Here is a 27328-nt window from a genome sequence, read left to right as displayed (position 1 = left end):
GCCAACTTAAAGTAGTTTGTATTAACTCTTCCAAAATATAGCAGAGGGGGGAGCACTCCCAAATTCATTCTAGGAGGCCACCATCACCTTGATACCAAAACCAGACAAGGATGTCACAAAGAAAGAAAACTACAGGCCAATATCACTGATGAACATAGATGCAGAAATCCTCAACAAAATACTAGCAAACAAAATCCAACAGCACATTTAAAAGATCATACACCATGATGAAGTGGGGTTTATTCCAGGAATGCAAGGATTCTTCAATATACGCAAGACAATCAACGTGATACACCATATTAACAAACTGAAGGAGAAAAACCATAAGATCATCTCAATAGATGCAGAGAAAGCTTTCGACAAAATTCAATACCCATTTATGATAAAAACCCTGCAGAAAGTAGGCATAGAGGGAACTTTCCTCAACATAATAAAGGCCATATATGACAAACCCACAGCCAACATCATCCTCAATGGTGAAAAACTGAAAGCATTTCCACTAAGATCAGGAGCAAGACAAGGTTGCTCACTCTCACCACTCTTATTCAATATAGTTTTGGAAGTTTTAGCCACAGCAATCAGAGAAGAAGAGGAAATAAAAGGAATCCAAATCGGAAAAGAAGTAAAGCTGTCACTGTTTGCAGATGACATGATACTATACATAGAGAATCCTAAAGATGCTACCAGAAAACTACTAGAGCTAATCAATGAATTGGGTAAAGTTGCAGGATACAAAATTAATGCACAGAAATCTCTTGCTTTCCTATACACTAATGATGAAAAATCTGAAAGTGAAATTAAGAAAACACTGCCATTTACCATTGCAACAAAAAGAATAAAATATCTAGGAATAGACCTACCTAAGGAGACAAAAGACCTGTATGCAGAAAATTATAAGACACTGATGAAAGAAATTAAAGATGATACAAATAGATGGAGAGATATACCACATTCTTGGATTGGAAGAATCAACATTGTGAAAATGACTCTACTACCCAAAGCAATCTGCAGATTCAATGCAATCCCTATCAAACCACCACTGGTATTTTTCACAGAACTAGAGCAAAAAATTTCACAATTTGTATGGAAACACAAAAGACCCCGAATAGCCAAAGCAATCTTGAGAACGAAAAATGGAGCTAGAGGAATCAGGCTCCCTGACCTCAGACTATACTACAAAGCTACAGTAATCAAGACAGTATGGTACTGGCACAAAAACAGAAAGATAGATCAATGGAACAGGATAGAAAGCCCAGAGATAAACCCACGCACATATGGTCACCTTATCTTTGATACAGGAAGCAGGAATGTACAGTGTAGAAAGGACAGCCTCTTCAATAAGTGGTGCTGGGAAAACTGGACAGGTACCTGTAAAAGTATGAGATTAGATCACTCCCTAACACCATACACAAAAATAAGCTCAAAATGGATTAAAGACCTAAATGTAAGGCCAGAAACTATCAAACTCTTAGAGGAAAACATAGGCAGAACACTCTATGACATAAATCACAGCAAGATCCTTTTTGACCCACCTCCTAGAGAAGTGGAAATAAAAACAAAAATAAACAAATGGGACCTAACAAAACTTAAAAGCTTTTGCACAGCAAAGGAAACCATAAACAGGACGAAAAGACACCCCTGAGAATGGGAGAAAATATTTGCAAATGAAGCAACTGACAAAGGATTAATCTCCAAAATTTATAAGCAGCTCATGCAGCTCAATAACAAAAAACAAACAACCCAATCCAAAAATGGGCAGAAGACCTAAATAGACATTTCTGCAAAGAAGATATACAGACTGCCAACAAAAACATGAAACAATGGTCAAGTTCATTAATCATTAGAGAAATGCAAGTCAAAACTACAATGAGATATCATCTTACACCAGTCAGAATGGCCATCATCAAAAAATCTAGAAACAATTAATGCTGGAGAGGGTGTGGTGAAAAGGGAACCCTCTTGCACTGCTAGTGGGAATGTGAATTGGTACAGCCACTATGGAAAACAGTATGGAGGTTCCTTACAAAACTACAAATAGAACTACGATATGGCCCAGCTATCCCACTACTAGGCATATACACTGAGAAAAAAACCATTAATTCAAATAGAGTCATGTACCACAATGTTCATTGCAGCTCTGTTTACAATAGCCAGGACATGGAAGCAACCTAAGTGTCCATCATCGGATGAATGGATAAAGAATATGTGGCACATATATACAATGGAATATTACTCAGCCATAAAAAGAAACGAAATTGAGCTATTTGTAATGAGGTGGATAGACCTGTCTGTCATACAGAGCGAATTAAGTCAGAAAGAGAAAGACAAATACTATATCCTAACACATATATATGGAATGTAAGAAAAAAAGAATATCATGAAAAACCTAGGGGTAAGATGGGAATAAAGACACAGACCTACTTGGACTTGAGGATATGGGGAAGGGGAAGGGTAAGCTGTGACAAAGTGAGAGAGAGGCATGGACATATATACACTACCAAACGTAAGGTAGATAGCTAGTGGGAGGCAGCTGCATAGCACAGGGAGATCAGCTCGGTGCTTTGTGACCGCCTGGAGGGGTGGGATGGGGAGGGTGGGAGGGAGGGAGACACAAGTGGGAAGAGATATGGGAACACATGTGTATGTGTAACTGATTCACTTTGTTATAAAGTAGAAACTAACACACCATTGTGAAGCAATTATACTCCAATAAAGATGTAAAAAAAAAATTAAAAAAAAAATCCATAAAAAAAATTAAAAAAAGTAGTTTGTATTAAATTAAGGATTCATTTAGGAATTTTTATTGAAAACTGTAAATGAATTATACTGAGATGAAACAAAAATGTTCATAGTGGTGACAACATAGGATAATAAAAATATTGATTAATCCAGAAGAAGACAATAGGAAGGAAGAATTAAAAAATTAAAGAATAGGGATTTCCCTCTGTGGTCCAGTGGTTAACACTCCATGCTCGCAATGCAGGGGGCCGGGACCTGGGTTTGATCCCTGTTCAGGGAACTAGATTCTGCATGCCGCCACTAAAAGATCCTGCATACCGCAGTGACGATTCTGCATGTAGCAGCGAAGATCCCGCATGCTGCAGATAAAGACCTGGCGTAGCCCAATAGATAAATAGATAGATAGGTAGATAGATATTTTAAAATTAAAGAATAAATTGGACAAATAACAAGTAGCAAAAAAACAAGTAGCAAATAGGAAATAGTAATAAGCTACACTCCCAATTGGGTGATTTTCATGATACATATATCTAATAAAAATCTCATCCATAGTATATGAGGAACTCTTAAAATAGATATTAAAAAGTAATCAAATGTGCACAAGACTGGAACAGATACTTTACAAAAGAGGATGCCCAAATTTCCAATAAACATTTGAAAAGGAACTTAGCTTCATAATGTATGATGGAAAAGCCAATCAAAATCATAATATGATAACCCAACACTGACAGAATGTTTAAAGTAAAAAAGATAATACCAACTGTTGTCAAGGGTGCACAGCAACTTGAACTCTCATGCATTTCAGTGGAAATTTGTTAGTTCAGTTAGCTATGAAAACTGCTTGGCAATATCTATGAAAGCTAAATATATGCTTAGCTTATGACCTCACAGTTCCATTACCAGGTATACATCTAACAGGAATTAGGATATATGTTTGCCATATGATATGTACAAGAGTGTTCATAAAAGCTTTATTTATAATACTTAAATAATCCAAATTTCCATCTATAGGAGAACTGATAGATAAATTCTGGTGTATTCATATAAAGGAACAGTACACAGCAATAAAGAATAAACTACTGATACACATAATGGGGATGAATCCCACAACACTATTTTGAGGGGAAAGGACCAGACACAACAAGTAAATAATGTAAGATTCCATTTATGTGATGTACAGGGTAGGCAAAACTGATGGGCATTGAAAAAATTTATATTAATGGAGCATGATATTGATTGGGATTGGGCATGAGAGAACTTTCTGATATTGTTGCTTTGGATGGTAGTTACAGAGATGTATATATATATATGTAAAAATGTATAAAGCTTAAATTCACTTAAGATTTTTGTGTTTTATGTACATTATATATACATTATTCTACAACATACCACACACACCACACACATATAAAGGAAGGTGCCTTCCTTAAAAATGTGTGTATGTGGTGCCTTCCTTAAAAATGTGTGTATGTGGGGTGGAGAAAGCTTCCTAAAATGATAATTTGAAAATGTTATTTTTTCTTCTGTTTTTTGGATAAGAAATAACTTTTTCTCATTTTAGAATGTTTCAAAAATATAGAAAGATAAAAAAGAACATTTGTATTTTTATGATTAACAATGGGAGTGAATTTTTTCTTATGTTTATTACGCATTTCTAATTGTTCTATGAAGTACAGTATATCCATTGTACATTTATCTGTTTTTTAATATTTATATTTTAAAGTTGGATGAGTTTTTCTTGTAAGAAAATCAATATTTAGACTGTCATATTGGCCTTTTTTCCCCTTTTAACACAAGGACTTTAAAATTTTTATTTAATTAAAACTACCAAATATTCCCAATCTCATATGCTCTATCATTTGTTTTCTGAGTAAAACCTTCCTCATCCCCCTACCGTAGCTTCTTTTGTCTCTAGTTTTCTTTTTCACACTTAACTATTTTACTCATCTGGATGTATGTGTATGTATACGAGTGTGTGTGTATTCACATGTATACACGTTGTGACATGAGGCTGCACCAACATTTTTTCTCAGTAGTTAGCCATTTGCACCAACATCTGACTTCATAGGCATTATGGCTATTTAGTGGAAGTTCTCCAGGCAGTGGCATTCTGATGGCTGACGTTCTTAGTTAAGATCATTGTTACATTAGTTTTGTTTTGTTTTTGTTATTGATGTATTCATCAGTACTTTAGTGAGAAATTGGAAAAGGCTATATGAAAGACTGCTGTCTAGGTGTTGCAATAAATCATTAGTCTAAAGAAAAATAAACTGTACTTGGAAAATTATACTAAGGTAGTATTAGTGGTTTTGCCATTAACAATGTGCTGTTTTTAGTCACATTGGTTTTCCATCCAGATTTTTTTTAACAAAATTAAAAAGACTTTATTGCAGAATACAAAATAGTTGTATTTAAGACGTGTAGATGCATGGCAATACTTCACAAATAACTGATTTTATTTTGTAGGTTGTACCTAAGCACTTGTCTTCCAAGTGTTTTGTTCATAGTATTTTTTTTAACATCTTTATTGGAGTATAATTGTTTTACAATGGTATGTTAGTTTCTGCTTTATAACAAAGTGAATCAGTTATACATATACAAATATCCCCATATCTCTTCCCTCTTGCATCTCCCTCTGTCCCACCCTCCCTATCCCGCCCCTCTAGGTGGTCACAAAGCACCAAGCTGATCTCCCTGTGCTATGTGGCTGCTTCCCACTAGCTATCGGTTTTACATTTGGTGGTAGATATATGTCCATGCCACTCTCTCACTTTGTCCCAGCTTACCCTTCCCCCTCCCTGTGTCCTCAAGTCCATTCTCTAGTAGGTCTGCGTCTTTATTCCCTTCCTGCCCCTAGGTTCTTCATGACCATTTTTTCCCCTTAGATTCCATATATATGTGTTAGCATACGGTATTTGTTTTTCTCTTTCTGACTTACTTTACTCTGTGTGACAGACTCTAGGTCTATCCACCTCACTACAAATAACTCAATTTTGTTTCATTTTATGGCTGAGTAATATTCCATTGTATATATGTGCCACATCTTCTTTATCCATTCATCTGTCGATGGACACTTAGGTTGCTTCCATGTCCTGGCTATTGTAAACAGAGCTGCAATGAACATTGTGGTATGTGACTCTTTTTGAATTAATGGTTTTTTCTCAGTGTATATGTCCAGTAGTGGGATTGCTGGGCCATATGGTAGTTCAATTTTTAGTTTTTTAAGGAACCTCCATACTGTTCTCCATAGTGGCTGTATCAATTTACATTCCCACCAACAGTGCACGAGGGTTCCCTTTTCTCCACACTCTCTCCAGCATTTATTGCACAGTAATCAAGACAGTATGGTACTGGCACAAAAACAGAAATATAGATCAATGGAACAGGATAGAATGCCCAGCGATAAACCCACCCACATATGGTCACATTATTTTTGATAAAGGAGACAAGAATATACAATGAAGAAAAGACAGCCTCTTCAATAAATGGTGCTGGAAACCTGGACAGCTACATGTAAAAGAATGAAATTAGAACACTCACTAACACCATACACAAAAATAAACTCAAAATGAATTAAAGACCTAAAGGTAAGGCCAGACAACATCAAACTCTTAGAGGAAAACATAGGCAGAACACTCTATGACATAAATCACAGCAAGATCCTTTTTGACCCACCTCCTAGAGAAATGGAAATAAAAACAAAAATTAACAAATGGGACCTAATGAAACTTAAAAGCATTTGCACAGCAAAGGAAACCATAAACAAGATGAAAAGACAACCCTCAGAATGGGAGAAAATATTTGCCAATGAAGAAACTGGAAAAGGATTAATCTCCAAAATTTATAAGCAGCTCATGCAGCTCAATATTTAAAAAACAAACAACCCAGTCCAAAAGTGGGCAGAAGACCTAAATAGACATTTCTACAAAGAAGGTATACAGATTGCCAACAAACACATGAAAGGATGCTCAACATCATTAATCATTAGAGAAATGCAAATCAAAACTACAATGAGATATCATCTCACACCAGTCAGAATGGCCATCATCAAAAAATCTACAGATTTTTTTTTTTTTATTGGAGTATAGTTGCTTTACAATGTTGTGTTAGTTTCTGCTGTACAACAAAGTGAATCACCTGTAATCACTTAGCTCTAATCTATTCGGAATTAATTTCTAGGAGTTGGTCTATTTCCAGGATGGCTCTGTTACTTATTCAATATTAAGAGTTTTCCTTTAACTTTCTGGTTACTCAGAGCTTTTCTATACCTCATTCTGTATAAGGCTACTGCTAATTCTGGACTACCAGATTCAGATACCTCTCCTAGCTTTTATACTTTGCCTTTCAAGAAGCTTCTAAGAAAAATAAGCAGTAATTCAGCTATGGGTATTTCCACTCTTTGTGTCAAGCCATTTTACTCACTGAACTATCTATTAGGTTTTAGGTACTGTAGACAATGAATAAGGTGAAGATTTCTTGCCTGCCCTCAATGAATTATAAGCTCCAACTTACCACTCCAACTCAAAAGTGGTTGTCTTATGCACACTGCTTGATGAAAGTACATTATATTTAGGAAAACACTACTCATATTCAGTAGTGTTACAGATAAGAATAAACTACCTGGGGTCTTTTTGAAGATATGGAGTGGGATGCTGAAAGGACATTTGAGTAAATAAGGAAATATGGTCAAAAGTAGAGAGTAGGAATATCAAGGTATCTATTATCGCATTCCATAGTTGTACCCAAATAATTTTAAGATTTATTTTTCTTTTTTGTATCTTTGACCTATATGTTAACTATTATAGAATGCAAATTTGATGGTGATTTTTAAAACTATAATATTCTCTCTGTTTAGAATAGCATGTTGGTTAAACTTTAGACACATCTGAGCTCAATTCTAAGTTCTAATGTTTTCCTGAGCAAGTTGTTTTGTCTCTCCAAATCTTAGTTTTGTTATTTTAAAGTAAGGATAATAATATTATTTCCCTCATTGAGAAGAATAACAGAGATATTACATATAACTGTTTATTTTTATGTACAAAATGACATCTGTTGACAGATAAGATTCCAAGGGGGCGGGACTAAAGACTGCTTTCCAGAACTAGAGTAAGGAACAGATCCTGTGCAGAGAAGTCACATCAGGGTGCTCATGTGAAAGACAGAGAGCTACAGCAACAAGTTCAAATGGAGAATTTTATAGAACAATTTCCATAGAAATAACGTTTCTGTGGACATCAAAGAGTCTTTTTCAAGACTATATCTCAATAAGACCTCCAATAGAAAAAAAAAAGTAAGAGAAACAAAGAATTATTTCAAGGAGAAGACATTTCACACAAAAAGGAGTGGGGAAGGAAGAACATTAGTACAAAAGAGGGTGAAGACCAACTGGGAAAATTCACTTAGTCACACTGGTTAGGGGTTGTCACTAACTCCTTTGTAAAGAGAAGCTGGAGAGGAGACTGGATCTACTGCTGACCCTCTAAAACTCCTCCAGTGTAGCTACATAGAGTAATCTCTACACAATCATAGAATCGATACACAGAGACCACATACTCCCCGAATCTCAAGAGAAGAAAGAAGTTTGTGTCCTTCAGAAACTGGATAGAACTGTGAAAAATATAAAATTGGCTATAAACATTGAAATTGTGAAACACAAGTCACAATCCTGTGTATTCACACACATTTTTTCATGAAAGTATAAACAAAGGAAATGAATAAATATTTGAAGATTTTGGACAAGAGTTAGCAGTATCTAAAGCAAGAGAGAGGCAAATGAAGTCTCACACCAGGCTTCTATGATTTCTGGATTTCATTGGGCAGTACCACGCCACACTCCAGCATCTCTCTCCTCCACCACTGCCGAATTAGGAACTGACACAAGGTTGCCAAGTTCTCGTTTTACTTGTACTGACATTTAAAGATAATTACAAATCACCACTTACGACCTCATTCCATTTTCACAAAAGAATGAACTGATAGAAAAAACATAGTATGGATGTGAACTCAGGGAGGAAATGCATTATAAAAAATTCACTACATTGTTCTTATTTTCCTCATTTTGGTGAGTCCACTTCTCTGTGGACTGGAATTAGTTCGTGGGCCAGGATTTCAACCTCACTGCCCCAGTGCACTCTTCTGTTCCAGCATCATGATGATAAAGACATTATACCACCAACTAAAACATTTTACTCCTTGGCAAATGCATATGAGGTGCTTGTTACACAATGTGGGACGTCAGTCTCAACAAATCCCTTATTGGTTTTAACAAACCTTAACCTTTACACTTTGACTTACAAATCAGCATTGACCCTCCCTGGTTCTTAGAGTCAAGATACCCTTTGGATGTGCTACAAATAAAACTAACCAAACGCTTCGTTTAAAACACATATTATGTTGCTTACAACATTGAATTACAAGTTTTGTTTGCTTGACGATCTCCCTAACTAGACACTAAACCCCTCGAGGGCAGGATCTAGTTTTCCTCTTCTTGATACCCTTACAAGTAAAGCGATGTTTGGCACGTTGTGAATCCTTGTAAGTATTTGTTGAATAACTGAGTGAATGGCTCTGCTTAGGTTATGTCTCCTGAAACATCATAATTATACATAGCAAATCCTTGATACTATTTTATAATATTTTGATGGAAGTAGGAATTGGCTCCGTCCTTCAACATTCACTCATTCATTCTTCAGACACATTACATGCAACCCTTGCTATGTGCCTTACACTGTGCTAACTGCTAATCAAAATGACCAGAATGTAGTTCTTGCCTTCAGAGATGTCAAGAAGAGTGCTTTCTGGAGCTCACATTATCTTTTAAGCACAGTACCAATTTTCTGAATGATATAAATATAAATAAATTGTCTGAAATCTTAATAGAGTGAACATTTACCCTCATATGTTTTTCTTACCACTCTAGGAAGCAATACCCACTTTATGTAAGAGTCCTCCTCTCTAACAGATTACAGCCACTATCCCCATGACACAGTTTACTTAAATTGGAGCCTTAGCCATATCCACTTTAAATGAAATAATAAATCTGCTTACTATTGCAAGTCTTGTTGTATTTGCTGTTCTCCTGTGCAAACCCTTCCAGCCGGCACTGAAAACGATGCTGCCAAAATTCTTGAAACCAGGGGTTTCGGAGGTTTGTTTCCGGCCGGAGCTTCAGATAATAATCATCAAACCACTTGACATCAGGAGATTGGAGCTTGATTGTGATTCCACCAACAGCTTCTCGCTGATATCCATCTGTCACATCATATCTGTCAGCCCAGCCATCACTGTGGGGAAACAAAAAAACCCTCAGCTTAGAACAGATATCTTCTAAGAAAATTATTCTACTTGCTGTCATCTTGAAAACATTAGTCATTAAATGGCACTCAGGCCACACTATGGTCTTATATTATACTACGTGATTCTTGAGATAGCAACTTTCTAAGAAAAAAAGTGCAAAACACAATGGAAAGTTTGGGTCTAAGTATGCTGGAAGGTACCTGTCTCACTTACCTTGAACTGCAGAGAATAACCTTATGCTTTTGACAGAATTTTACTGGTTGTAGAATATAGTATATGCATGGAAGCTGCATAATATCACCATTCCCACTATTTACTGAATGTTTAATAGCTAGGTCAAGTTAACTTTAAATACATTCTTTTCCTTTACTTAATAATAATCATTATAGTTATCAGAAAGTAAAAATGAAAAATATTTCTAAAATATACCTTATGTTAATTTAACTGTCCTATGACAGGATATTCACTTGTTTCCACGTTTACAAGTGATGATAAAGAGGTTCAAAAAGAAAAACTTTCTGATTATGGTCATTCTATTAAATATTGATTCATCAGAGCCTCAAACTGAAGTCCTTATAGTCCATATTCCTCTTTCCTATCCCATGGTACTTCTCTAACACATTTAAAATACGCATATGAAATCATGTTTTACATTAGAGATTGAAAGAACTTCTTAGCAATAGGCCATCAAAGATGGTGACAGGGATCATACTCCTCAATATTAATATCATTCTATGCACTGATCACTCAAAGTAATGTAGGAATTTTAAAATAAAAGAGTTTGAAATCAGAGAGTTCCTGAGTATAACAGAATAAGGAAAAATATTCTAAGCTTATTTGGAAAATACATGAGACACAACACTGGAAATAAAAGACAAGAAAGGGTGTTTATATCAAATCTGGACACACCTTAGGGCATTTAGGAAAAAAGTGTCTCTGACTTTCCCCACCCTCTCTGTCATTTGGAATATGCAACTTGTGCTATGCATCTGCTGGGACCCAGTGGTACTATCCTTCCTTTGAAGAGGTGCAAGTGCTCTTTCAGGAGAAGTAAAGAAAGTCAAGGGAAATGTAACAATGGAAAAAAAAAGTAACAACAAAGAGGGAGGAGAAGATACGGAGACAGTTGAAGGGAAGAACAGAATGGAGCCTCCTGAACACGAGGCAGGAAAGGTTTTGGAGATTAGCTGGGTGAAAGGGAGTGGGTACTGGGGAAAGTGTGAGCGAAAGGATTTACATTAACAATAATTGTTTATTTCATTAATGTTCAGATATTTCTATTTATTGGAATGTTAATTTCTTTTTTCTTTATTTTCTTTTTATCTTCCTTCCAATGCATTTTTGTCCTTTATACTTTTTTGTGGGGGGAGGCAGAGAGCATGCTCCAATATTTTGCATAAATCTGGGCCAGGGAAAGTATTATGTAAGGAATTAATTAGAATAAGTAAAAAAAAGCATGTACTTTCTTCAGTATGCTCTGACTTAAAAATTGATAATGAGAGTTGTTGCAAAGGTCATATATTATTCATTAAGATATCATAGGGGCTTGACATATTCCTAAGGCCTCCGTGGGTGGAGGAGGAGAATAAAATAAACAAACGAAAAAAATAAACCATTTCTTCCTCCAAGTCCTCCTTGACAAGAAGAGATTTCATTGAAAACGATCTATGTTGAAATTTCAAAAACTTTTGTGGCAAATCAGGAAAAAACAAAAAACTAATGCAATACGTTTTGTCCCAATGTTGAATGTGGTTACTTTACACATTATCTTCCCTGAAGTTTCTCATTTCAGCTGCACAGATTTTATTTAAAGCTGACAAGTTGAAATGAAGTGGGCTTGTTTGCTTCATTTTCTTGCTCTGTTTTGGAGGGTTTATTATATCACTGATAGGAGAGTGTGGGTCTCATTGGCACTCGAGGAGATGCATGGGCGTGCTGGAAATGGGACCGGAAACCTGTTTGTCAAGCAGAACCCCGTTCTCCAAGGAAGTGGGAATTTAAATTGCTCCTTTTATTCATGCGAGCTTGCTCTTATGTAACGCTGTGATTATGAATATTACATAAGAAATGTAAGCTCATAATGGGTCCAATTTACCCTTCACAATTCATTCACTGAATTTAATGGGGATTGTAAAAAGCCTGTCTTGATAAACTTTTTTGGAGGTGATATTTCCATTAAAAAAAAAATGTCAGGACCGTAGTGTGTTAATTTACTCATCTCTCATCATGTTCTTTAGCTTTTTTTTTTTCCATGTATAAATCTCTACATTTAATTTAGCAAAAGATGGTGTTTTTTAGTAGTCTATAGGTTAGAGTGGTGATTTTTAAAACAGTTTTGTTCCAGATATTTCCATTCAACAGCAAAATAAAAACCATGAAAGAGTTCGTATATAAACAGAAAATTCCAGTGTCTGTGTGGCAAAAAATGGTTATTCTATTTAAGCTTACGGGGGAATATCTGCTGTGTAAGTCTCAAGAAAGTTCAATCCATATTGGCTAAGTTAGATGGTGCTATATTGACTTTAGCTTATTAAATATTACCATTTTCATAAAAATGTGCTTTTAAGATTTGCATTAAGATGATAGCGTATGTCTAAGTAAGGAATAATAAATTCATAAGGAAAACTTGAGCTTACCTTTCTACTATCCAGTGCTTTCCATTGCATTGTTAGAGTGGACTGTCAAGATTCTGGCACTACTTTAATGCTTTTGGGTGACATATATTTTACCAAATCAGGAAAAAGGGGGAAGGAAGATAAGGAAAGAAACTGAAAATGTACCACATTTCAGTCAAGTTTCTAGATTTAGTATCTATCTATCTATCTATCTATCTCTTCATCCATCCATCCGTCCATCCATCCATCCATCCATCCATCCATCCATCCAATTTCTTCTCATTGATGGGCGTTTATACCCATCTCCTTATAATCCATTTTGTTATTTTCTTTCCAATGCTTTGATTTACAGTCATTTCCCATTATTTGCAGAATCTGTATTTGTAAATTCACCTGCTTGCTAAAATTTATTTGCAACCCCCATACTGATACTCATGGCACTTTTATGGTCATTTTCAGATATACAGAGAGTGGCAAAAAAGTTGATTCTTCTGATGTGCATATACCTGGCTGAGGCTGAACAAGGTGAACTTCTGCTTTCTTGTTTCAGCTTTGACACTATAAAGAAGTGCCCTTTTCATGGTCTATTAAGTGCCAAGTTTTTGCATTTTTGTGTGTTTTTTTAAATTGGTTTTGCTGTTTAAAATATCCCCAAATATCGTACTGATACATTATTTAGAGTTCCCAAGTGCAAGAAGGCTGTGCTATACTTTACATAGAAAACCAGTTGCCCCTGGTGGTCTAGTGGTTAGGACTCCGTGCTCCCAATGCAGGGGACACAGGTTCGATCCCTGGTCAGGGAACAAGATCCAGTATGCCGCAGCTAAGATCCCGCATGTGAGAACGAAGATCCCGCATGCTGCAACTAAGACCCGGTGCAGCTAAATAAATAAATATATTTTTTTTAATGTAGGTTGATAATACATATACTCTTAAAAAGTTAAAAAAAAAAAAGGCAGCTGCATTTAGGCATGAGTAAAGTGCTGTTTTCTGTGAATTCAATATTAATTCATCAACAGTATTAGATATTAAATATTAAATAAAGTGTCTTTAGACCAGAACACCATAAAGCAAGGTTATGTAATGACTAGTTGATGAAAATGTGACTAGAGGCTCACGACAATTTAAACCTATATTTCCCCTAGGAGTAATGGTCAGTATTCACTAATTCAGTGTTTGGTGCCTGTTTATAGAACATACCTACTGTGAATAACAATAATTGAGTGGATATCTATATATATATCCACTTTTTTTTATATATATATATATATATATATATATATATATATATATATATATATATATATATGGGAGAGGAGGAGAGACATGTAAATAAATGACCACATACGAACGAATATTTTTATAGGTATGAAATGAACGCAACGAGAGAGAAGATCAGTAAATAATTGACCAGCTCTTCGTAGAAAGGTAAGATTTGAATTGAGTTTGGAAAATATGGGTAATGGAGTGATAACAGTATTTTGAAATGTTATTTTTTAGACAACAAGTAGGTATTTGTTTATTAATTTATTTATTTTTGGCTGTGTTGGGTCTTCGTTTCTGTGCGAGGGCTTTCTCTAGTTGCGGCAAGTGGGGGCCACTCTTCATCACCGTGCGCGGGCCTCTCACTATCGCGGCCTCTCTTGTTGCAGAGCACAGGCTCCAGACGCTCAGGCTCAGTAGTTGTGGCACACGGGCCTAGTTGCTCCGCGGCATGTGGGATCTTCCCAGACCAGGGCTCGAACCCGTGTCCCCTGCATTGGCAGGTGGATTCTCAACCACTGCGCCACCAGAGAAGCCCAACAAGTAGGTATTTGTGAATCAGGGAATAGTAAATATTAAGCATTGCAGCTATATGGAATGCACCATATAGTGACTAACGAAAAGTAAGCTGAGGAAGACCAATTATGAATGGTCTTCTGGGCCATTCCAAACGTTTTGAGTTTTATCATTCAGGTGAAGGGGAGCCAGTGGTGGCTTTTAAAGTGGGAAGTGCTACGAAGAGACGATGAGAACTGGATAAACTGTGGTAGCAGTGCAAGTGACAGATAAGAAAGGTTGTGGATGAGTGTTAGAGGATCAAGTTAGAAAAGTTGTTACAGTGGTTAAGGGATCTAATGGATGTTTGTATTAAAGGAGTGGGAATGAAGAGCCTATTTGTAAGGAATTCTCAGAGTCCCTAGGACTAGATACATGGAGAATAGTAGGTAAAGGAGGATGTTTTTGGTTTATGGGAGACATTAGTGATATTGTAAGTGATATTGTAAGTGACATTGTAGCTCCATGTCCTAGGTTGTAAAATACAGGAAAATAGGTTTGGGGTGAAAAAGGAAGAAAATGAATACAAGTAGGGATCTACAATGATCAGATTTCCCTTTATATGCTCTCTAGCACTTTGTTTCTCCTGGATTTCTGTCTGTTCTCTACATAAAAAATTAATTTGAGTGTTAAAAAAAAATACAAGTGAACAATTTTCTTACGTGGTCCAGTACCATATTAACCCGCCCTATTCTGTTTAGGGTTTTGTATGCTGAACAATAGCTGTTGGCACTCAAAAAAAAAAAAGACAGAAATAATGAAAATTATAGAGCTCTAAAGATCTGATGCTCTCTATACAATTATATCCTTATAAACATTTTAACTTTAGAATTATTATTTTTATTATTTTTGTATTAACATAGATACTTGAAGCAGACCGATGGTTATGGTTATAATATGATTACTGTAGGGTTTACAATCGGTAGATTTAATGTCAGAATATATTTCTGGAACGTAAAAGCCCCTAAAGATACATGGTAACGGGCATAAAAAATTCTTGGAAAATTCTGAAGAAAAAGTTTAGTAATTATCAAATGTTAGCATAGAGATGCTCAGTAATTTAAAAATTTGTCTCTGTTATCAAAATCTAAATCTGTACAATGCAGACAATATACTCTTTCCTTCCTGTCCTCGTTTTAAGTTATTGCTATGGAAAATGAAAACATTTATGTTGCACAGAAAGTTGCATCGGGTGATCCTCTGTAACAGTCTCCATGTTCTTTTCATTCTAATGCATTAATACAGTAAGCATTTTAAATGCATATTCTGTGCAGGCAAACTGCACAGGCATTGTGGTAGGTCCCAGCACATGTCCTCAGTAGTCCATTAGGTATGACCTGCCTGAATGCGCATTGCTGACTTACAGCCCCCTGGAAGTTTCCTCATTTATTCTCCAGACTGAACATCCTCTTTTCTTTTTATTTAGTCTTCCCCTTAATAGTACAATTCATTAGGTTCCCAGTCACTGAATCATCACTTGTGAAAATCACAATCCTGTCCTGCCTTCCTGAGATTATTCCCCCATCCCTTCAGTTAGTATCCTGGGTGTTTCCACACTCTCAGTTCTTACATTTACAGTCCCTTGATTTATTTACATGGAATGCTAATCACATACAGTGGGTATGGGTTTCATTAGCTGAATTCTCAAATGGCAACATGATTACTTAGCATAACTCTGCAGAGTTCCTGGGGAGGCGTCTGCTGGGGGCAAACAACATAAATAAATCATCTCAGTCTGCTTCAAAAGGAGCAATACCAGACCAAAAATGTAGACATCAGAATGACTATTCCTAGCAGTTAGCAGTCGTTAAATTTGTGTCAGGAGGTGTGAGTTTATGCATTGGGGAGGTACGGGCGGGGGACGTGGGTATGCCAGGCACATACAATTATTCTTGATCACTGAAATCTTTAGTCCCACTTAGTGTGATGGTATTGGTGCTGCTAAGACTATCACACATATGTTGTGTACTGGAGATGCTGCACTTGATTCTCATTCCTCAAATACATGACATTTATTTCTTATTCACTGAACAAGTATTGGGTAACTAATAACTTGATAGTTATGTGGGAGTAGAGTGGTGAACAAGAAGACAAGATTTCTGCTCTCATAGAGGTAACATTTTGATGCTTTTAGTTTTGCATTTGTCATCATATTAAAGTTAAGTACATTTATTTGTTTTCCCTAAATTGTCTGTAAATTTTGTTTTGGACATCTCATCCTTATGTTTATTATAATGCCTTGAACATACTAAGGACTTAAATGTTTAATATAACTTATTAGAAAATTAGACTTTAAAAGGCAAATTTCAAATCTTAGAGAATTCTTTTCCGATAGCTGCATATATTCTTTTCTTTAAATTTATTTTTGGGCTGTGTTGGGTTTTTGTTGCTGCTCACAGGCTTTCTCTCATTGCGGCAAGCAGGGGCTACTCTTCTTTGCCATGCGCGGGCTACTCACTGCGGTGGCTTCTCTTGTTGCGGCACGTGGGCTCAGTAATTGTGGTGCACGGGCTTAGTTGCTCCGTGGCCTGTGGGATCTTCCCGGACCAGGGCTCGAACCCGTGTCCCCTGCATTGGCAAGCGGATTCTTAACCACTGCGCCACCAGGGAAGTCCCGACTGCATCTATTCATTTTTAATTGAGAAAGCGGCACTGTTTGATGTGCCTTATAAAATGACTCTGAAAGGCTGAATTCATTCCCCCCTCCAAAATGGTCCTCTCCCGTCTCTACCTGATGCTATTAAGGTTACTGAATACATTCATTAGGCTGCATCCCAGCATTTTTTTTTTTTCAAAATATGTTCACAGGGCTTCCCTGGTGGCGCAGTGGTTGAGAGTCCGCCTGCCGATGCAGGGGACACGGGTTCGTGCCCCGGTCTGGGAAGATCCCACATGCCGCGGAGCGGCTGGGCCTGTGAGCCATGGCCGCTGAGCCTGCGCATCCGGAGCCTGTGCTCCGCAACGGGAGAGGCCACAACAGTGAGAGGCCCGTGTAACGCAAAAAAAAAAAAAAAAAAAAAAAAAAAAAAAAAAAATATGTTCACAACCCACACAATTATTATTGACACTGCTGTTCTACTCACACGTAATCATAATCATCACCCTGCCAAATCTCTTACCAGCAGCATTCTAACAGGTATTTTGGGATTTTTTTTTCCTAATAGTGGGAGTCTGTCTACTGACTGCTTGGCTGTCTTCATATAATATTCCTTTTTTTTCCTCCCTTGGGGGAGTAGAAGGTCTTAGAATCTCTAAAAAAATAGTGAAAACAAAGAAGAATATTGAGCTTTTCAATAAAAGTTCTTATGAATGTACACCAGTCAACACTAATGAATTAATTCCAAAATGAAATACAATGTAGAATTTTTGAGAAAATTGTTAGGTTATTTACTGAAAATCACTTTATCTCCAGGGCTTGTAAATCTTAATTTTTCCCATGTCTGAGGATAAGTAGGTGTGAATTGGAGGAGCTATATCAGAACATTGAAAAGAAGGAAGAAAAGTCAGGAATCTAAAGTTTGCCGTCTTGTGTAAGTCAGGTGATTTCCATTATATTGCTTTCCTGATTCTCTACAGGCCTTAGAGATGATTATTATTAGCCCTAGTTTCTACCATTGAGGAAATTGAGGCTCTGAGGAATTAAATAACCTACTCAAAATCCCACAGCTAGCATAGAGGGGATTTCAACCCAGATCTTTCCAGCTCTAACACTCCAGTACTTTCCATACTTCATGGAGCCTCCAAAATAATGACATACAGTGATGACAGCAGTGAGAAATGTTTGTTAAGGGGATCTTATTTAAGAGGCGTGTGTTGGAGGACAGGGGGCAGCATGTCGGGCTGGGAGTACGTGGGCAAGATTCTCATGCTCTGGTATATTCTCACCTTACCTACTTTTTAGATCAAACACTAATCTAGATCAGGACTGCTGGGAAGGGATTTTGAAACTATAATTAAGATCCCAAGGAAATTGACCTTGAAATAGGGAGATAATTCGTAATTGGTCTGACCTAATCAGGTGAGTCCCTGAAAAGTGACCACCTCTTCCTGACAAAATAGATTCAAATGTGAGAAGGATTTGGCATGAGACGGCTGGAGGAGACTCTCCACTGCTGGCTTTGAAGATGGAGGGGGCTGTACAGTAAGCAGTGCAGGTGGAGTGGAGGAGCTGAGTGTGCCCTTGGGTGATACCAGCAAGGAAATGGGGACTCAGGCCTACATCTAAAAGGAACTGAATTCCACCAAAACTTGAATGAGCTTGGAAGCAGATTCTTTCACAAAGCCTCCAGAAAGGAATACACCTTGATTTCAGCCTGTTTAACCCTGAGTGGAGAACCCAATTATGCTATATACATGGACTCCTGACCTCCAGAAACGAATATTGTTTTAAGTTGCTAAATTCGTGGTAATTTGTTACACAGCAATAGAAAGTTATTATTCACTTGCCACCTCTTTTCTACATTTCCTCACTTGGAAGGCCAAAGCATGTTAATGTTAGAAGAGAAATGATATAATCTTAGGGGGTCTGACCTAATTCAGGGTTTGGTCAGAGCAGACAAACTTCCAAAGACTTTGGGATCACAGAAAATAACGGAGAGTATTACACATATTAGAATACTTGGAACGTCCATTCTGTCTCAATTTAGGCTTTAAATTGAGGTAGTCATTTCCCCCTCTGGTTTAAAGTCTTGTCCCTCCAGGGATGCTTCCTTACCAAACACATCCTTCGCAGAGAAAGAAGCTGAGAAAAATCATTGTAAATAGATTATTTTTTTTTAATAAATTTATTTATTTTTGGCTGTGTTGGGTCTTCGTTTCTGTGCGAGGGCTTTCTCTAGTTGCGGCAAGCGGGGTCTACTCTTCATCGCGGTGCGCGGGCCTCTCACTATCGCGGCCTCTCTTGTTGCGGAGCACAAGCTCCAGGCGCGCAGGCTCAGTAGTTGTGGCTCACGGGCCCAGTTGCTCCGCGGCATGTGGGATCTTCCCAGACCAGGGCTCGAACCCGTGTCCCCTGCGTTGGCAGGCAGATTCTCAACCACTGCGCCACCAGGGAAGCCCGTAAATAGATTATTTTGAGAATTACACAATGTATTGTTTCTCTTGTCGTATTATAGACATTTGGAGAAATGCAGAAATTGTGGCAATTGTGTAAAATGTGCAATGTAGTGAGCAAAATGATTCAGTTAAATAGAGAAAGCATGTTATGAGTAAGCTATTGTATCCACCGCTTTACATAACCTTTTTTATGTCTTCTCTGGAAGCTGTCTTACTTAGGATAACCTTCTAGTTTTCAGTCTGCAAATTCCTTCCCGCTGAATTGCACTAATTTCTTCTTTTATGCTGTTAAACTGAGAACAATGTTCAGCCAAATAGTCGATAATTATTTATTATAGTCAATAATTATTTATTATTTATTATAATCAATCAATAATTTATTTAGTCTATTAAATTCCAAGCAGTAAGGCAGACTTTATGATGATGTTAGTGAATATAACTCCCAGTGTCCAATCTGTTTTCTTCCCTTACCAGGGAGTTCATAATTTCAGATCTATTATGTTTTTCTTATACTTTCCTCAATGTCCTCCAGTATTTGATACTGTTCTTTCATTTAGCCAAATCTAGTGGCTGACACTGTACATGCCAATTTCCCTACAGAGTACTGCATATGAGCAATAAGGAGAAGAAAAACTGGCATTCTCTACCCACATTAGAGTCGGGCAAATGAAAACTTAGAGTGACAACAGTGATCATGTATTTAGGGTTTGCTGTCTGCCAGGCATTGTTCTAGGCACTGTGTGTATACATATATACACACACACACACACACACACACATACACACACACATACACACGCTTACTCTTTGCTAATATATATGTGTATATATATTTATATCCACATCTATCTATCTATATATATTTTTTTAAGATTTTCACATTTCACTTTAGGAATCTTCAGCTTGAAAAGTAGGAAATAACCCTGAGTTAAACAGGATTCGAACTCAGTCTACCTAAATCTAGAAACCAAAACTAAACCAGTGCAACCTATCAGTGTGGTCTTTGATCCAAATCCGTGTCCAAACTTATTTGACTTTGTCCATGAAACTGCAGAGAGAAGAGTTATTTTATTTCTGTTACACACACACACACACACACACACACACACACGCATGCATACACCCCTTCAAATTATTTTCTTTTTTTTCCTTTCTGAGACTATAAACAAAGAATTGTCTTAAACCGTTGCATTCATCTTCTGATAAATGCCCATCTTTGTAGTGTTAGAATACACTGGCCAAGTTATTACGAGTCTCTCTACTGACAAGATAAAGAGCTATTAGAAGATGCTCAAGAGACCTTGAAATATGTACATAAACACAGAATGAACTCTCTTCACATTTCACTTTGAGGCAACTTGTTCTTCCTTGACAAATTATCCCCATGACACCCACTGAAACCAAGTCTATTGTTAACTTCTCACATCTATCAGATATGGTTTACAAATGAACACTTACAAGCTGTAGAAGACCAGTAAATAATCAAAAATTGTTCAGGGTGTGAGATTAAGTTTTAGAAATAGTCATTATGTAAGAATCCTGAAAGCCTGAAAAATTTAGTTGCGACATGTCCAGTAATTAATCCAAATAGACTGAAACTGTAAATCACATATTAGAAACTGAACAGCTACTTCCATTTCTAGCTATGATAGATTAGACAAACCTTCCTCTGAAGACAACTAGAAGGGCTGGATAAACTTTAAAAAAATCTATTTAAGCTATCAGAATGCTATCTAGGCAGCTGGGACTCAAGTGGCCAAGATCCTGGGGAGAAAAAAAACATATACTGAGGTAAGACTTTCCCTTGATGTATGTGACAAATTCACTGAAAGTCAGGGATGCAAGGCTAAGAAGTTGGATCAAAAGCAGCACATGAGGCTCAAGAACTTATTCTTTCATAACTGAATCTTTGTACCTCTTGAGCAGTAACTCCCCATTTTTCCCTTTCCTCAGCCCCTGGCAATTAACCATCTTTCTTTCCACTTCTATGAATTTGACTGTTTTAGACACTTCATATAAATGGAATCATGCAGCATTTGTCCTTCTGTGATTGGTTTATTTCACTTAGCATAATGTTTTCAAAGTTCATCCATGTTGTCATATATGGCAATATGGTGCAACTACCACTGAAAATAGCTCGGAGTTTCCTAAAATAATTAAAATACATTACCATATGATCCCGCAATCCCACTTCTGGGTATTTATCCAAAATAATTAAAATCAGGTTGTCAGAGAGAGATATGTACCCCCATGTTCATTATAGTATTATTTACAAAAGCCACAGTGTGAAAACAACATCCATTAATGTCCATCAATAGATGAATGGATAAAGAAAATACGAAGTTTAATATTCTAAAATCAACCAGTTTACCACATTATCAGAATAATGGAGGAAAATATGACAAACTCAACATCATTCTGATAAAAAGTCCATAGCGAACTAGCTAAGAAAGAGAACTTCCTTAATCTGTGCAAGAGTTTTATAGTAAAGATCATACACAACAATGAAATGTTGAAAGGTTTCTTCCACAAGCAAAGGATATCTTCACTTACCACTTTTCTTCAGTATTTTACTGAATGTTCTAACCAATTCAATAAGGAAATAGAAGGAGTAAATTATCATTATTCAAGGACAGTTTGATTGTTTACATAGAAAACCTGAAATTATATCTAAAATACAGATTATTACAATTAGTAGTAAATGAATTTAGTTAAGTTTGGTGGACACTAGTTCAGCCTACATAAATAAATTAATTTCTATATATCTGGAACAAACAATTAGAAAATAGTATTTTAAATATACTATTTAAAAACCACCTAATAGTTAGAAATAAATCTAAGGAAGATATGTAAGATTTCTCCATGCATGTAAGAGGAATTATGGAAGACTTAAATTAATAAAGGAAGTGCCACACTCATAAACTGGAGGAGTCAATAATGTAAAGTTGTTAATTTTCCTGAAATTGATCTATAGATTCAAGGTAATCTGAATCAAAATTCCGGCAGGTTTTTTTTTTGGGGGGGGTGGAGGGTGAGGTGTGGAGGATATTTATAAACAAAATTATAAAATTTGTATGGAAATGTAAAGGACCAAGTATAGCCAAGATAATACTGATAAAGAACAAAGCTGGGGAAATACAGTATTAGATAGTAAGACATTATGAAGTTACAATTTGTAGAGATAAATAGACTAATGGAATGGAATCCTACATGGATATATAGAGACTTGATTTTTGATAAAAGCGACACTGCAAAGAAGTAGGGAAAACAGTTCTATTAAATAAATGATTCTGAAAAAAAATGATTCTGGGTAAATTTATATTTTTTGGAAAAATACATTGATACTTAATCCACAACACTCATAAAAATCAATTCTAGGTAGACTGTAGATCTAAATGTTGCTGATTATACAATAAAGCTTTTAGATGATAACAAAAAGCTTCTAGATATAACAGAAGGAGAATATCTTCATTATCTTAGGATAAGAAAGATTTCTCAAACAGGACATATAAAGGACTAATCATAAAAATCAAGATTGTTAAATGTATTTATAATAAAATTGATAACTTATTTTTATCAGAAGACACCACTACTGAGGAGATCTCTACATGGGGTGTGTGTGTGTGTGTGTGTGTGTGTGTGTGTGTGTGTGTGTGTATGTGTGTGTAGGTGGATATACAGATGATAGATGGATAGGTAGGTAGGTAGATAGATAATTTGGAAAGGATTCATATCTAGAATATATGAAGAATTTCTATGAATTAATATTAAAAAGAAGCCCTATAGAGAAAAAGGGTCAAGAAGTTGGAACACTTTACACTTTGCAAAATAGGACTGAAATGGCCAATAGATAAAAAAGAATGCTCAACTTTATTCATTACAGCAACACAAAGTAAAACCACTATGAATAGCATTACACACAAACAAGAATGGCTAAAGTCAAAAAGACTGACACAGTATAGAGTAAAAGCTGGAGCAACTGCAATTCTCAAACATTGATAGACATGTATAGCCTGGTGTAACCTACTATTTGGCAGTGTCTATGACAAGTGAATATAAGCAGACACTATGATGGAGCAATTTCACCCTTAGATATGTCCCCAGTAGAAATGCTATCACAGATACAGTAAAGCAGGGGTCCCTAATCCCTAACGGGTAGTGGTCCATGGCCTGTTAGGAACTGGGCCGCACAGCAGGAGGTGAGTGGCAGGTGAGTGAGCAAAGCTTCATCTGCCACTCCCCATCGCTCGCATTATCGCCTGAACCATCCCCCACCCCCGTCTGTGGAAAAATTGTCTACCATGAAACCGGTCCCTGGTGCCATAAAGGTTGGGAACCCCTGCACTAAAGGCATGTAGAAGAATGTTTATGTTAGAACTATCTGCAATAGGCCTATATTATAAACAACAAAAATGCTCATCACCAGCAAAAAGGATAAGTTGTGATTTATTCTTATAATGCAATACTAGATAGCGATGAAAATGTACAAACTACTGCTACGTGAAGTAAAACACATAAGCATAAGATTGAGTGAGAAATAGAAACAAAGGAGAAAAACTTATTCCATTTATATAAAGTTAAAAGAGGACAATACTAAACTATAGTGTTAGAAGTTAAGATATTGGTTCCTTTTGATGAATGTGTTCCAGCTTTCTTACTGTTATGGATTTCTTGTTTCATTTCATTGCCGTATGTGAAGATACTTGATATAACTTCTACTCTCTTGAATTTGTTGAGACTTTTTTGCGCCCTAACCTATGACCTATCCTAGAAAATGTTCTGTGTACACTAGAGAAAAATGTCTAATATGCAGCTGTTGGAAGAAATGTTCTATATGTGTCTGGTAGGACCATTTGATCTATAGTGTTGTTCACATCCTCTGTTTCCTGATTGATTTTCTATCTGGATGACCTAGTCATTGTTAAGAGCGCAGTATTAAAGTCCCCAACTGTTAATGTTTATTTTTTCTTTGAGTTCAGTTAGTCTTTGCTTTATCTATTTAGGTACATAATACATGTTGGGTGCATAAATATTTAAAATTTTTATATCTTCCTGATCTTTTTTTTTTTAATTATATAAGGACCTTCTTTGTCCTTTTTTTTTTTTTTTTTTTTTTTTTTTTTTTATGCGTTACGCGGGCCTCTCACTGTTGTGGCCTCTCCCGTTGCGGAGGACAGGCTCCGGACGCGCAGGCTCAGCGGCCATGGCTCACGGGCCCAGCCGCTCCGCGGCATGTGGGATCCTCCCAGACCGGGGCACGAACCCGTGTCCCCTGCATCGGCAGGCGGACTCTCAACCACTGCGCCACCAGGGAAGCCCCTCTTTGTCCTTTTTTAACTTAGAGTCTATCTTGTCTGATATAACTACAGCTGTCCCCACTTACTTTTGCTTGAAATAACTTTTTCCATTCCTTCATTCTCAGTTTATGCATGTTCTTAAAACAAAAGTGAGTCCTTTATAGGCAGCATATCATTGGATCTCTGTTCCTTGCTTCTTCTCTTGCTATGTTCCTTTGTCATTTGATCACCTTTTGTAGTGATATGCTTTGACTCCTTTACCATAATCTTTTGTGTATCTACTACAGGTTTTTCCTTGGTGGCTACCATGAGACTTACATAAAATATCTTACATTTGTAACACCCTATTTTAAGCTGATAACAACTTACCTTCAATAGCATACAGAAATTTTAGACTTTTACTTCTTCCCCTTCATATTTTAGGTTATTGATGTTACAATTTCCATATTTGTATATTATGTATCCAATGTCAAATCATTGTAGTTAGGGCTATTTTTTTTCTGTTAAGTAGCAGTTCTTTATTTTTTTATTATTATTCCCCCCCCCCCACACACACACTGTATTTTATTTTTACAAGAGATAAATAAACTGACACCAAGCATTGTAAATGGTTGACCACAACAAAAGCAACAATGACTGCAATTACCAAACACGAAACACACTCATACTATGTCATAATATTGACATTCAGTCCAGTAATCCTCCACTGTAACAGCTCCTTTACTTTGCAGTGAAAATTGATTTGTATATTTTTTGCCTCTGAGTCTTTGTGGGATTTTTTAAATTATCATTCAAACAGAAAGTCACAAACATTATAATCATCCTCATCAGTTCACTCAGTCTCATGTAATTAATTTTTTTTTGATCTTGATCTTTTGTTACCACTTTTATGAATTCATCAGTTTTCCATTAGAGTTCTGAAAATGCTTATTCATTCAGTTCAGCAGTATAGTCAGTTACCAGAAACCTGTACTTGTCAGAGTCTTTTCCATGAATTCCTTGAAGATGAAAACCTCTTATAGGAACATTTTTGCAAAAGCATCAGAGTACACCCAGAACTGTCCGTAAATGACAAAAGACTTAAAAATGACCACGGTTAAAGATTTGATGAAAGTTCATAATAATGCAATTCACAAGGAAATTTAGTTATTTCTGAGATATACATTTTAAAGTAATAACTAGAATTTTGACTTATAACATTATACCAGAACATATAAGATTTTTAGAAATTTCATGTAATGTCTGAAACATTTATATTAACATATTGCCATACAAATAACCCAAAGAAAGTTTAGTATTAGTTGTTCTTTTGTTTGTTTTTTTATACTGCAGGTTCTTATTAGTCATCAATTTTATATATATCAGTGTATACATGTCAATCCCAATCGCCCAATTGAGCACACCACCATCCTCACCCCACCGTGGTTTTCCCCCCTTGGTGTCCATACGTTTGTTCTCTACATCTGTGTCTCAGCTTCTGCCCTGCAAATCAGTTCATCTGTACCATTTTTCTAGGTTCCACATACATGCATTAATATACGATATTTATTTTTCTCTTTCTGACTTACGTCACTCTGTATGACAGTCTCTAGATCCATCCATGTCTCAACAAATAACTCAATTTTGTTCCTTTTTATGGCTGAGTAATATTCCATTGTATATATGTACCACAACTTCTTTATCCATTCATCTATCAATGGGCATTTAGGTGGCTTCCATGACCTGGCTATTGTAAATAGTGCTGCAGTGAACATTGGGGTGCATGCGTCTTTTTGAATTATAGTTTTCTCTGCATATATGCCCAGTAGTGGGATTGATGGATCATATAGTAATTCTATTTTTACTTTTTTAAGGAACCTCCATACTGTTCTCCATAGTGGCTGTATCAATTTACATTCCCACCAACAGTGCAAGAGGGTTCCCTTTTCTTCACACCCTCTCCAGCATTTGTTGTTTGTAGATTTTCTGATGATGCCCATTCTAACTGGTGTGAGGTGATACCTCATTGTAATTTTGATTTGCATTTCTCTAATAATTAGTGATGTTGAGCAGCTTTTCATGTGCTTCTTAGCCATCTATATGTCTTCTTTGGAGAAATGTCTATTTAGGTCTTCTGCCCACTTTTGGATTGGGTTGTTTGTTTATTTAATATTCAGCTGCATGAGCTGTGTATATATTTTGGAGATTAATCCTTTGTCCGTTGATTCGTTTGTAAATATTTTCTTCCGTTCTGAGGGTTGTCTTTTTGTCTTGTTTATTGTTTCCTTTGCTGTGCAAAAGCTTTGAAGTTTCATTAGGTCCCATCTGTTTATTGTCGTTTTTATTTCCATTTCTCTAGGAGGTGGGTCAAAAAAGATCTTGCTGTGATTTATGTCAGAGTGTTCTTCCTATGTTTTCCTCTAAGAGTTTTATAGTGTCCAGTTTATAGTTTTATAGTGTCCAGTCTTACATTTAGGTCTCTAATCCATTTTGAGTTTATTTTTGTGTATGGTGTTAGGGAGTGTTCCA

General features: G+C 36.4%; 1 protein-coding gene and 1 long non-coding RNA gene across 3 annotated transcripts in view; one reads left to right on the top strand and one right to left on the bottom strand.

Moving 5' to 3' along the window:
* LOC116757904 overlaps positions 1–14061 on the top strand; it is a 147975-nt gene extending 133914 nt beyond the window's left edge. The window contains exon 4 of the long non-coding RNA XR_004351110.1: positions 14017–14061. This is a non-coding gene — a long non-coding RNA (uncharacterized LOC116757904). The remainder of the gene's footprint in view (positions 1–14016) is intronic.
* GRM5 (glutamate metabotropic receptor 5) overlaps positions 1–27328 on the bottom strand; it is a 565234-nt gene that overhangs the window by 138198 nt on the left and 399708 nt on the right. For both annotated transcript variants that reach the window (XM_032640370.1, XM_032640371.1), the window contains exon 4: positions 9787–10022. In XM_032640370.1, the coding sequence (XP_032496261.1) occupies positions 9787–10022 (236 nt within the window). The remainder of the gene's footprint in view (positions 1–9786; positions 10023–27328) is intronic.

This window comes from Phocoena sinus, chromosome 8 (assembly GCF_008692025.1).
Source record: "Phocoena sinus isolate mPhoSin1 chromosome 8, mPhoSin1.pri, whole genome shotgun sequence".
Taxonomy (NCBI): Eukaryota; Metazoa; Chordata; class Mammalia; order Artiodactyla; family Phocoenidae; genus Phocoena; species Phocoena sinus.
Note: the sequence above shows the minus strand (reverse complement) of the source record. Positions and strands in the feature narration are given on the sequence as shown.